The following is an 11,890-nucleotide window of genomic DNA, read 5'->3' on the forward strand; positions in this document are numbered from 1 at the left end:
CACCCACTCGACTGAGCACCAGGGGCCAAACGCAGACCCCACACATGGTGGGAATCTGGAAAATTGAGACCGCGATTTCACTGAATCCTCCATGTGGACCTGAGGGCTCTTCTAAATCCCTCCTTAGCTAGAGAACAGACGCGTTGCTACTAATGAGAACATTTTGTCAGGATGAGACTTTGGTCCCCATTTGGAAGATGCATATAGTGAGGTGCTGGGAAGTTAATTGCCCTTGATCCTACTGCGTGAAACTGGAATAACTGGAATTCAGTTCTTCTGACAAACTTGTAGCTATTAGTTCCCACACCTGCCTCCTATGTTGTTAACCTTCCAAGCTCCACTGAGAGGGGGGATCAGGGTCAGACTTGGGGAGCCAGGATTCCCTGCCTCCGGAATCTTGCCCTAGAAGACTGCACTGCTGGGGATGGAGAGGAGCACACATTCAAACCCCAGCAGAAATGAACCATGACATCAAATTGCCCTCAACTTCCTGTTCATATTAAGGCTATTTTTCCCTGGTTCCCCCCACCCCCTATCCCTCTCCCTCCATCCACCCCCATCGATGACCTCAATGCAAATACAAGTGGGTTGATCCTGCTGAGTGTTCTAGGTTATAGACGCAAATGGGTGACACAATCCATCAGATACTGAGATCTGTCTCCTCATTGGTTGCTCAGAGCTCCTGGACCCCCGCCCAAACCCAGAGCGGCGGGAATAAGAGCAGCCACTGGTGCTGGGAGGCAGCAGAGCCACTGCTCAGCTCAAGGGTCCCTGCCACATCCACGGTGCCATCGGACACCAACACTGCCACAGCTGCCACCGCCTGTGCTCCGAGCCACCGGCTGCCTGCAGACAGGTAATCCCGAGATTCCTGCTTGGTTGGGTGATTCTCTCTCCCACTTCTCTCCCTCTTCTGCTTTCGTCTTTCTTGTGGCTGCTCCCCCTGCATGCACAGACTACTGTCTGGGTCTCCTCATCACAAAATCTCTGTTACTCTGCAGTTCATCCCAGGATCCTGCCCCAGGTAACACTGGACAGTCTCATGGCCTATGGACGTTTGAACTGTAGGTTATGGCATCACTGTTCTCTTTCAGAGGCGTCATGGGATTCTGGAAGTTGTCCCCGTTTCTGGCTATTGGTCTCCTGGTCATGTATCAAGCAGGCATCCTACAGGCTGCACCATTCAGGTAAGAGAGTTCTGCTGGGAATGCACTCCCATCTTACTCTTAACACCAAACAGTTCTGTCTCTCTTATGGTAAAAGTTTAGCCCCCAGCTCTCAGGGGAAAATGGACATGGGACTCATGCCCTTTCCACTAGGATTTGGGGTGACCACATCCTCAGAGGACTCACAAAAAGCAGGAAGCCTGGCTACTTATCCAGGAGAAATGGCAGACAGGGACTCAGAACCTCCATTGTGCTTGTGCTTTGCTTGCTTGTCTCTGTAGGTCTGCCTTGGAGAACCCACTGGAATCTGCTACGCTCACTGAGGACGAAATATGCGTCCTACTGACTGCAGTGGTGAAGGACTATGTGCAGATGAAGGCTCGTGAGCTGCAGCAGGAGCAGGAGACTGAGGGCTCCAGGTGAGGCTCACCACCCTGTTCAGCTCAGAGCATCCCCTCCCTCCTGTCATGCCCAGGAAGGCATATCCCAAGAAAAAAGAGAGAACACAGCAGGACAGGAAGCCAGCACGCTGCCCCTGTTCACCTCAGCCTGGGGTCCAGCTTATCTCAGTCTCCACTGAAACTACAGGTCACACAGAGAGACTATGTGTTAGAGCACACGTAAAAAGATCCCTTTCTGAAAGCAGTTGGGGAAGGTATGAAGTCCCCCACTCTAGAAATCGGGCTGGCAGGACTGGGGGTGCTTCCAGCATTGGAGGAGTTAGGACTGGTAAGTGTGAAGCCAGAAGATGGATCCCATATATCTCAGGAAACTAGAAATTTGGTTTCTTGTAAACCTGCACGTGGCCTCCTCTCCTACTTCATTACACATTTGCAAGGTGAAGCCAAAGGCCGTGCAGAAGATGGGGTCAAGTAGGGCAGGGTCCAAAGTAGGTCGGGGGTCCTTAGATGTGTAGGATTTGTGGAGACGCACATGTTGTCCTGGGGCCAGACCCTTCGCCAACATCACCTCCCAGAGTCCCTGAGCTTGGAGCATGCTCCAGCCCCTGACTTGGCCCTGGCACCACCAGGTCAAAGGCGAGTGATGCACATGCAGCTACCACAAGGATCTCACTACACTGCATGAAGAACTGATGCATTGCAGCATGTGGAAAGTCAGAAAAGGCCACCTTTCCCCCACTACAGTCCTTCCCCATACTGCCCTGGCTTGGCAAACTCTAGGTTCTCCTAATGGAGGATATATGAGCTGCTCTCCTGCCTGCCCCTAGAGCTACCACTCAAAGTGGCCCTCCCTGGTCCAGCCTTCTGTGCAATAGCCACAGGGGGCAGACCTGGTGCTTGGTACCACCTGGCATGTCTTTTCCCTGCAGCCTGGACTCCTTCCGAGCTAAGCGGTGCAGTAATCTGAGTACCTGTGTGCTGGGCACATACACACAGGACCTCAACAAGTTTCACACGTTCCCTCAGACTGCAATTGGGGTCGGAGCACCTGGCAAGAAAAGGGTCCTGGCCAGCAGCTTGGAGAGAGACCACCGCCCTCACATTGGCATGATCCAGGATGCCTACTAATCCCCTCCCTCTGCTTTCTAATTTCTTTCTTCCTATATTGTGATACGTGTGGTCCTCTCTGGTTGCTGGTATCAGTGGCTTTCTTTGTGGCAGTGGATGTCTGGACCCTCAGATGGGAGGAAAGCAAGATGTTCAGGCCAGAAGAGAATCACCCAGGAAGAGATGAGAAGTGGGGATGGAGGTGGGGGACCCCTGTGACTCCCCTGAGGAATCGCAGCCCTCTCTGTACTGCTTGTGAATGTGTTGGTCATTGGGGGAATAAAAGGATATTTATAAGAAGGCATGAGTGGTGGTGGTTATTGCTATGGCCACACCACAGGATTCAGGGTTTCAGGGACCTGTGCTTAGGAGTAGCCTTAGCCCAGTGGTAGCTGGATCCGGGGCACAGTGGGCAGTCCCTGTGGCCAACCTGAAGTGGGGGAACAGGAGCAGTAAGGAGCAGGTAAGCACCTCTGGGACTCAAGGCTCTAAAGTCTCTTCATCTTCCAGGTGAGTCTCGGGAATTTTTTTATTTCTGAGAAGGGATATTGGGTGCCTTTGAGTGGGATGTGGCTTCTAGACAATCCTTGTATTGGGGTCAGTGTGGGGCCATAATTCTCTCTGTGTCATAAGCCTTGCTTGAATTTTAGTTTATTTATACAGGAAAGAGAAGCTGTTATAGCTCTGAGTTCCATTCTCACTCACCCAGAGCCACTTTGGGGGTGCTGACACCTCTGGGAATGTGTATGGGAGTGATCATGGCCCTTTCCCCAGCAGCCTATGTATTTCTGCAGTGATAGTTCTGTTTAGGGAAAATGTGAGGTTAACTGGTGCCTCTCAGAGCAATAATTTTACCATGACTATCCCAGGGGGCAGATAGGATCTCTCTTTGACAGCCTCTCACTGATGGGCCTCTTTCTTCCATCCTACAAATCAGCCTCACTGCCCAGAAGAGCTCCTGCAAGGATGGCCCCTGTGTGACCAACCGTCTGGAAGGCTGGCTGGCCAGAGCTGAGCGCATGGTGAAAAACACCTTCATGCCCACCAATGTGGACCCTGAACCCTTCGGGCGCCAGCACAAGGAGCTTGCAGCCTGAGCAGTGACATGACCCCAGGAAGAAGGTGATTGCCCTTGTACTGTCAGATGGGAGGATGGAAAGCTGGGAATTGCAGGGGTGCAGTCCACACTGTAACCCTCTGTGGGCCAACCGAGTAGAAAAATCCACAGGGAATATGCCCACTCCAGTCTGGGGAGAGAACAGGCAGTCCCAGGACCTGAAACTCCTAGAATCTGGGTTCATTCCCCCCAAGTTACCAGTATTTCCCTGTGACAGTGAGATCATCTGCCAGAAAAGACAGATCTGTAGATTTCAATGACTGTCCCCTGCAGTTACAAGTGATCATTCTATCCTTTAAAAGGTAATGACATCCTCTGGGTGTAAACACTTGACTGTCAGGTACCCCTGATTCAGAGCATACTCTTGGGATCAAGAACTGAGTTTGCCTTCTATTAGCTGTATGCCCCCTGCCCAGATGCTGTATTCCAGTGAGTTCCCCCATCTGTGAACCAAGGGCAACAATAGTACCAATTGCTGGTATTGTTACGAACAGTCAACGAGATAATAGATGTCCATATTTTCACAATTAATCAGTTACTAAATTCTGGCTGTGATTTTTTTTTTTTTGCAGGTCACCATGAAGCGAACTCTACTTCTCTTAACTTAAAATGAAAACAACTTATAGAATGCAGAGCATGGAAGACACATACATATGCATGCTTACTATTAAAACATTGTGTCTTGATTGAAATAAAGTAAAACTAAATAAATAAACTAAATAAAACTTAAATAAAGAGAATAAAATCATTGCAATTGCCTGGTGTGAAATCTTTTTGTACCTGATGACTTGATGAATACAAGAGCCTATCTCATTGGATTATCTGGTAGCAAAGATGGGCCCTGTCAGCCAACCTACAGATGTTGGCAATCCTGGTAAATATTGGGGAGGGGGGATGTGGAAAGCTGCTTGGTGGGTGTCTGGGGGGCCCATGATCCATGCTGAGCCTGCACAAAAGTGTTTGAAGAAATTTTGTCACTGGTGAACTTCATCATGATAAGAAAGGGTTTTCGATCCACTTAAAAAGAGTCCCTACTGTTATTTGTGGTGTTTTTCCCAGGAATGCCTAAAGACCTATGAAGGCTTTGTTGACCAGGGTGATCCATGAAGCAATGCAACATGCTTGGGGTGGGATGGGTCCTCAGTGTCCTGTCCTTTTGGCTTTTAGGATGACACCCTTAATGGAAGTAGAACTCTATACATCTGAAAGGCAATTCCCTCTTACCTTCAGAGTTCCCTGGTCCCCAGCACCAGAGGTTATCTGTGTAATTCCTCTTGACTCAGGTTTGCCCTTATCCATCTCTCCCTTTCCTGCCCATAAGCACCCCTCCTCCACCCCATAGCCTGCAAAGCCCTTTACAAACAATGGCTCAGAGTCTGAGATGCAGTCACAGACCAGCAGGCCTGGAAAGGTCATCAGGTGTCACCCAGTCCAACTTTTCTTATTCTCTGGGGTGCTGAGAAGAAAAGCATGGTGCTCAAAACGCTGCGATATGTGTAACAGAGACATTCCCACACCCAACGAGTACTCATCGAGTGGCTGCTATTTGGTGGACACTATTCCAGGCACCAGGACTACAGCAATGAACAGAAGGGACCAAACCTCCTGCATTCGAACTGCGGGAGATTAGGGGGACATGTGCTGTGGCGTCGGAGATGTACTGGATGTACTGGAAGGAGTCTGGGATGTCCGAGTTTAATGCCTGATCTGATGTAGGAATTTCCCAGACTCAGCATCCCTGGCATCTGCTGGGACTGTCAGTAACATGCTGCTGACTGCCTCCCAGGGTGACTGTGTGGCCAGGTTCACTGGTGGATGGTCAGTTAGGTGAGGTAGTTTACTTGGAAAAGTCACCCCCTTCTACCCATCGATTCTAGTTATTTCCTCAGGAGCCCATAGAATTATGACCCTCGTCCCCATTCAGTCTATACTCCACACTGTCACCCACTGTTGCTGTAAATCACCCAAATGTCTCCTTTATGCAGAAAGTACTCCACTGACTGCCCATTCCATGGAGTAGACACCTAGGGCACTGCAGTGACTTCTGAGGTCCACATTGGTCTTCCCTCCCCTCCTCTCACCACCACTGCCATGACCTGCCTGGCTTCATCTTCATCTTCCCTCTCATACACTGGCCTTCTTACTATTCTTCATCCCCACCCTCATGTTTGGCACCAACCCCCTCATGTTTTTGCTCTCGCTGTACCTGTTGCAAAATGCCCTCCACCCCATGACTCCATGTCCTCTAGATCACACTGAAATGTCATCTATTCTAGCCATCCTTTCTAAATTGTACCTCATCTTTCCAACACACCCTAATCCTCTTCTCTGCCTTATGTTTTCTCTTTACCACTTATTACCTTCTATATATTAAATAAAATAGATTTTTAATGTTCATTTAATTAATGTTGGTACCCCATTCCATCAACAATGTAAGTTTTACATGGTCAGGGATTAGTTATTTTAACAAAATAATGTTAATTTCTGAATTCCCAATACACAGAACAGCATGACTGGCACAAGGTATCACTCAAATATTTATTTATTGAGTAAATGAGAGAATGGAGTTATGTCTTCTCTTTTATGGTCATGGTCAACTCTCAGGTCCCCTCTTGGCCTGATTTTCTTCAGGACAAACTGTCCAAGGGCCTTCATCTCCAGCAATTCAGACTCCTGGACAGTGAACCGTCCAAATGTCTGGATGCTGCTGCAATGGCCACCAGTTATCAGTGACCCTGCATCCTGCCTGATGACCTCCACCAGGCCTCATACTTTGTTTTCAGCACCCTTCTTGCCCTACAATGCTCCTCCTCCAGGTTCATCTGACCAGCGTTTCTTCCTCCCATGCTGTCAACAAGGCAGACAGGCAAGGTGCTCTCTAGGAGTGATACATTAGACTAGGTAAGTAAGTTTAAATCAGAAGGGGAAATAATTGAGAAATCACTTTAGTCTGGGATCCAAGGTAACTTCACCAATACTGAAGCTAATACTGCATTGAATTCCCACCAGCACTCTGGATACTTCTCCAGAGCTGACTCTGAGCTCAGAGATTAAGAGTGCCACTAAGGAACCTTCAAACCTCAACATATGGTATACTGGCTCAAAACCCTAAGAAGCTATGGAACGAGTGGGTAAGGAATTAAAATACAACGTGGACAGACAGAAGCCTTTTGGTTGGCTGGAGCATCAGTTTTTACAACTCAAAATCTACACGGGCCTTTGTAGCAGAACAATGTCTTTTGGTATAAGCCTCATGCCAAACACTCAGAGCTGGAGGATATATGCCTTAGCTGAATGAATTATCACTCGCAAGTCTTCACTATGCTATGGTAATTTACATATTCTTAGTCTTGCCATGGCCCCATGGTAGGTGGAATGGACATTCCCGTCTCTTGATTTGCAGTTTAGCCAAGTAACTTGCTTAGGCTGATGGGATTTGGTAGATGTGGTATAAGCTGAGGCTTGAAATGTGTTTATGTGGTTAGGTTTTGTGCTCGTTATACTGCCATTACCCCAAAAAGTACAGGCTTAGGTGTCTTTTGACCTTTTTGCCTGGATCCCAAAATGTGGTCTAGATCCCTGCCCTGCAGTCTAGACCCACATGCAGCCAACATTAGTGGAGACTGTCCTTTAACCCCTACTACATGCCCATGACCAAGGAGAGTTAAGTATTTGCTTTTTCTAGCCACATAATATTTATGTAATATTGCCATGGCAAAAGCTAACTGGTACATGTGACTCGGGAATGTTATAAAGTGAATGTGTCCCCCATAATCCATGTGTTGAAGCTCTCACCCCCAATTTGACTGTATTTGGAGATAGGGCGTTTAGGGAGCAGTTAAGATTAAGTGAGGTTGTAAGGATAGGATCCCAATCTGATATGACTGCCATCCTTATGAAAACACAGAGAGATATCAGACATCTCTCTTTCCCTCTCCACGTACACACAGAGAAGGGGCCTAGAGGAGACACAGTGAGTGGATGGCCATTTGTAAGACAGGAAGTGAAACTTCACCATATAGAAACGCAGATGGGACTTTGATATCACTTTTCCAATATCCAGAATGAAAGAAAATACTTTTCTGTTGTTAAGCCACCCAGCCTGTGCCATTCTATAATGATTGCGAGAGCAGACTAATACAGGGGTCATTAGTTGATGGAATTATTTTTAGTATCACAGCTTGTTTTTCTTCCTATTGAGATTTTGGGCTTTATGTCAATTTGCTAAATATCCAAATTAGCAATTTTACTTTTTTCTTTTTATGAGTTCATTTTCATTTTTTTCTCCTTAAAATCATCTGAAAGAATGTTCATTTTGTTTTGGTTCCAATCTCCTGCTGCTAAAACTGGATAATCTGTACCATAGATAATGAAGTTTGGTTTACTCATATAATAGATATATACAACACACATAGAACAGTGAATATAGATATCTGTATCAATCTGGATAAATCTCTTATATAATGTTGAGTATAAAATAAAGCAAGTTTCAAAGAACGCATCCCAGATAATACTATTTGTATTGAATTTAAAACATGTATAGCATTACTATACAAAATCTATGGGGATATATATATATATATATATATATACATATATATATATATACAGTCATTCACAGAAAGGATAAGCATCACATTTTTTTTAAAGTAATTTTATGCGGTCAGAAGGAAAATTCAATTAGAGGAATATTTAGTCAGCACCCAGAAAGATTTTGTTTTATTATATAAGCTGGGTAGTTGGTATATATGAATTGTCATGATATTTGTGTTTAGTAGGAAAAAATTTCATAGTTTTTATATTTTTATATTACATATTTTAAATTAAGGCAACTGTCATAATTGTTTTAAGTATGAATTTTAAATACCAAAAGAAGACCTGTTCTGTTCAATGCAAAGCATGAAAAATATCCCCAATATATACATTGAATGCATAATTGAGTAGAGATGGTAGTAATAAATACTCATGTAGCTTTCATACTGGTATATTAGGGTTACCAATTCAGATCCAAGACTACCAGGTTGCATTTTTTTTTCAAGAATCCAACAATGTTCTTTCCATGAGAGAAACATTTAATACAAAAGGACTGAGAATTGATTAAAATAGATGAATAGTAAAAGATATGTGACAAATATGAATAAAAATAGTAGAGTAAGTTTGTAATATATGATCAAAATAGAATTCAAGGCAGAAAACCTTAAGAAAAAATGGAAAGGTGTTATTTGATGGGAAAAGGAACCAAATGGCAAGATATTTTGGTATAGACACACATGCATCCAACAACATGCCCTCAAATTATGTGAAACAAAAACATATAAAACTGCTGGAGAAATACGTGTATCAAGAATTCTCGTTATGGAATGAATGTACCCCACAAATAAGCCATTAGGTTTAGGAATCACCTCCAAATGCCTGGTTTAATGTTGGCTCTGTAAATACCCCATGACAATATGATAGGTTTGAGAAAACAGTGTTTACAACCACAAAGATGTAATAAAGTATATCAATAAAAAGATTATATCTACTTTTCTAAACCCATTCATTAAATAAACCAACATGTCTCACATTGATTTCTAACACTATCCTTATATGCTGATCTCCTTCTGGCCTGTCTTTTCTCTTCCATTGAGAATTGTCTAAGTACTAGTAATATGTCTTCATTACTAGTAGGACAAAGGTACTTCATACTTCTCTTTTTCAAAATGCTCCTGGCAATTTTTACACATTTATTCTTCCAGGAGAAAGTTAGACTAATTGTCAATTGTTTTTTTTTTTAATCCTGTTTGGATTTTAGTTGTGACTGGGTTTTCCAGGTACACAGTTTTGTCATCCTTATATAATAGTAAATCTCAGTTCATAGATTTGTTCTTTTTGTATCATGTACAACTTCCTGACAATGTTGAGACACAAATGATTATAGGTATCCCTGAAGATGAAGGCTATTGATTTCAAACACAGCTTCTTTATCATCCTAAGAAAGTGTCTTTCTTCTTATTGCATACCGAGAGAGTTTTTAAAATAAATGAATATTAAATTTTATCAAAGTATCTTTTGGTACTAACTATAAAATCTTAGGGCTTTTCTCCTCTGACTTACTATTACGATAATACATTTCCAGGCATAGAATCTAATAATAATTAATATTTCTGAGTACTTACTACATGCTAGACTATAGTAAATGCTTCACAGAATTAACTCTTGTAATCTTTACAAGGATTGCTTAAGTAGAGAGTATCATAGATCCATTTTATGGGTGAAGAAACTGTGATACAGAGACATTAAACAGGTTAACCAAAGCCATTTGGCTATCAGATGCATATCAAGATGTAAAACTATTCGTAGGCTATCTAGCTCCAGTCGGGTGTCTTAAATCACTACACTGCTTCTTGATAAACTCTACTTGGTCAGAAAATATGTAATAAAATATACTTCCAAATTCAGTGTGGTTGTGATTTATTAAGGATTTTGTACTACCATTGTGAAGTTTAGTATTAGGGCTATGCTAATGTCATCCAATGAGTTAGCAAATTTTTGAATTTTTAGAGTTTCACATCAATGTAAAAAGCATGAAACTCAGCTCAAGGCTTTATATAATTCAACTGTTAAACTTTCTCACATAGTTCCTTTAGGTTTAGGTTTTCTCAGGGAGTTCTTAAGGTTTTCAGTTTCAGCTATACTTATTCTACTCTATTGTTATACTATTTATTTTATTCTATCTATTCTTGTTTTACCTATATTTCCGTGAAATTTGCTATTTTGAATTTTTTTGATGTGTTAGCAAATTGTACTTTCATTTTAATTCAAAATCTTCATATTTGACATTATATCTTTCTTTTCATTCTGGATGTGGTATATCTGCATTTTCCCTTTTCATTTCCCTCACTTTATCGGAAATTTCTTTTTAATTAAACTTTTTAAGTAAGAGCTTTAATATTAATTTTTCAACACTGCTATCTTTCTTCTCTTTAATTCACTCCTTTCTTTGCTGATCACTTATTCCCTTCTCCCACATAATTGTTGAAAACTTTATTGAGCTGGTCTCTTCCTAGATTTCTGAGTTGAATTATTAAATTAAACTGCACATATTCTCTTTGTCTTACTTGCATGTAACCACTTCTTCCCACCCCCTCTGACTCTTCCTGATCCAGGTCTCCATCATGTTTGACATGAACTATAACAACAACCTCCCAACTGATCTCCATGTTTCTACCCTTTTCATATAGACACTTCGGAGTGATTCTTGCCAAATGTAAGTCATATTGCTTCTATCCTCTGCTCGAAACCTTCCGCAGATTCCCCATCTCACTTAGAGTCAAAGTCAAAGTCTTCAGGGTAGCTGAAGAGGTACTGCATGATCTGACCCCATATCATTTCTCTCATCTCCCCACCTGCCTAACTAACCCACTGCCTACTCCATTCCCAGCTTCCTCAGGGCCTTGGAACTGTGTTCTCTGCCTACAATGCTATGCCCCCAATTCCTGCACGCCTGACTCCTCTCCCTTCCTTCAGAATTCTGATGCAACATCACCTTCTCAGGACTGTCTTCCGAGTACTGTACACAAAATGACATCCCTCTCTGAACACTCTCCATCCACCTTATTTGGCCTTATTTTACCCAAAAGTTTTATCACCGTGTGAGATATTATATATCTATAGGGGGGTTTTGCTCACTGCTTCCACTAGCATGTCACTCAATGAAGGAAGTTAGATTTTTCTCAACCTATATCCCTGGTGCATAGAAAAAAGTCTAGAATAATGTAACCCTTCAGTGACTATCTGTTGGCTGAATAAGTAACTTAGGAAACTCTGTAAGTTTTACTCTGACTTTATTTTTAACCATGCATCATGTTCTGAGATGTGAAGTTCTCATTTTGAAAACTGTCTTTAGGGACTCCTGGGTGGCTCAGCCTTTGAGCGTCAGCCTTTGGCCCAGGATATGATGGTGGAGTCCCTGGATTGAGTCCCACATCGGGCTCTCTGCATGGAGCCTGCTTCTCTCTCTGCCTGTGTCTCTGCCTCTCTCTGTGTGTGTCTCTCAAGAATAAATAAATAAAATCTTTTAAAAAAAAACTGCCTTTAATTTTTTCTTTTGATATTTT

General features: G+C 43.1%; 1 protein-coding gene across 1 annotated transcript; it reads left to right on the forward strand.

The window, feature by feature from the left end:
* Positions 1-729: 729 nt before the first annotated feature.
* On the forward strand, positions 730-4,539 carry LOC112927041 (calcitonin receptor-stimulating peptide 2). Its single transcript, XM_026008203.2, has 5 exons — positions 730-856; positions 1,095-1,187; positions 1,448-1,585; positions 3,612-3,796; positions 4,364-4,539. The coding sequence occupies exons 2-4, from the start codon at positions 1,102-1,104 to the stop codon at positions 3,769-3,771; spliced, it is 384 nt and encodes a 127-aa protein (XP_025863988.2). The 5' UTR covers positions 730-856; positions 1,095-1,101; the 3' UTR covers positions 3,772-3,796; positions 4,364-4,539.
* Positions 4,540-11,890: the final 7,351 nt, after the last annotated feature.

The sequence above is a fragment of the Vulpes vulpes genome, chromosome 11 (genome assembly GCF_048418805.1).
Source record: "Vulpes vulpes isolate BD-2025 chromosome 11, VulVul3, whole genome shotgun sequence".
Taxonomy (NCBI): Eukaryota; Metazoa; Chordata; class Mammalia; order Carnivora; family Canidae; genus Vulpes; species Vulpes vulpes.

Coding starts and splice junctions, on each gene's coding strand:
- LOC112927041 (XM_026008203.2), top strand. CDS start 1,102: ATGGGATTCTGGAAGTTGTCCCCGTTTCTGGCTATTGGTCTCCTGGTC. Junction 1,188..1,447: donor CTACAGGCTGCACCATTCAG/GTAAGAGAGTTC, acceptor TTGTCTCTGTAG/GTCTGCCTTGGAGAACCCAC. Junction 1,586..3,611: donor CAGGAGACTGAGGGCTCCAG/GTGAGGCTCACC, acceptor CCTACAAATCAG/CCTCACTGCCCAGAAGAGCT.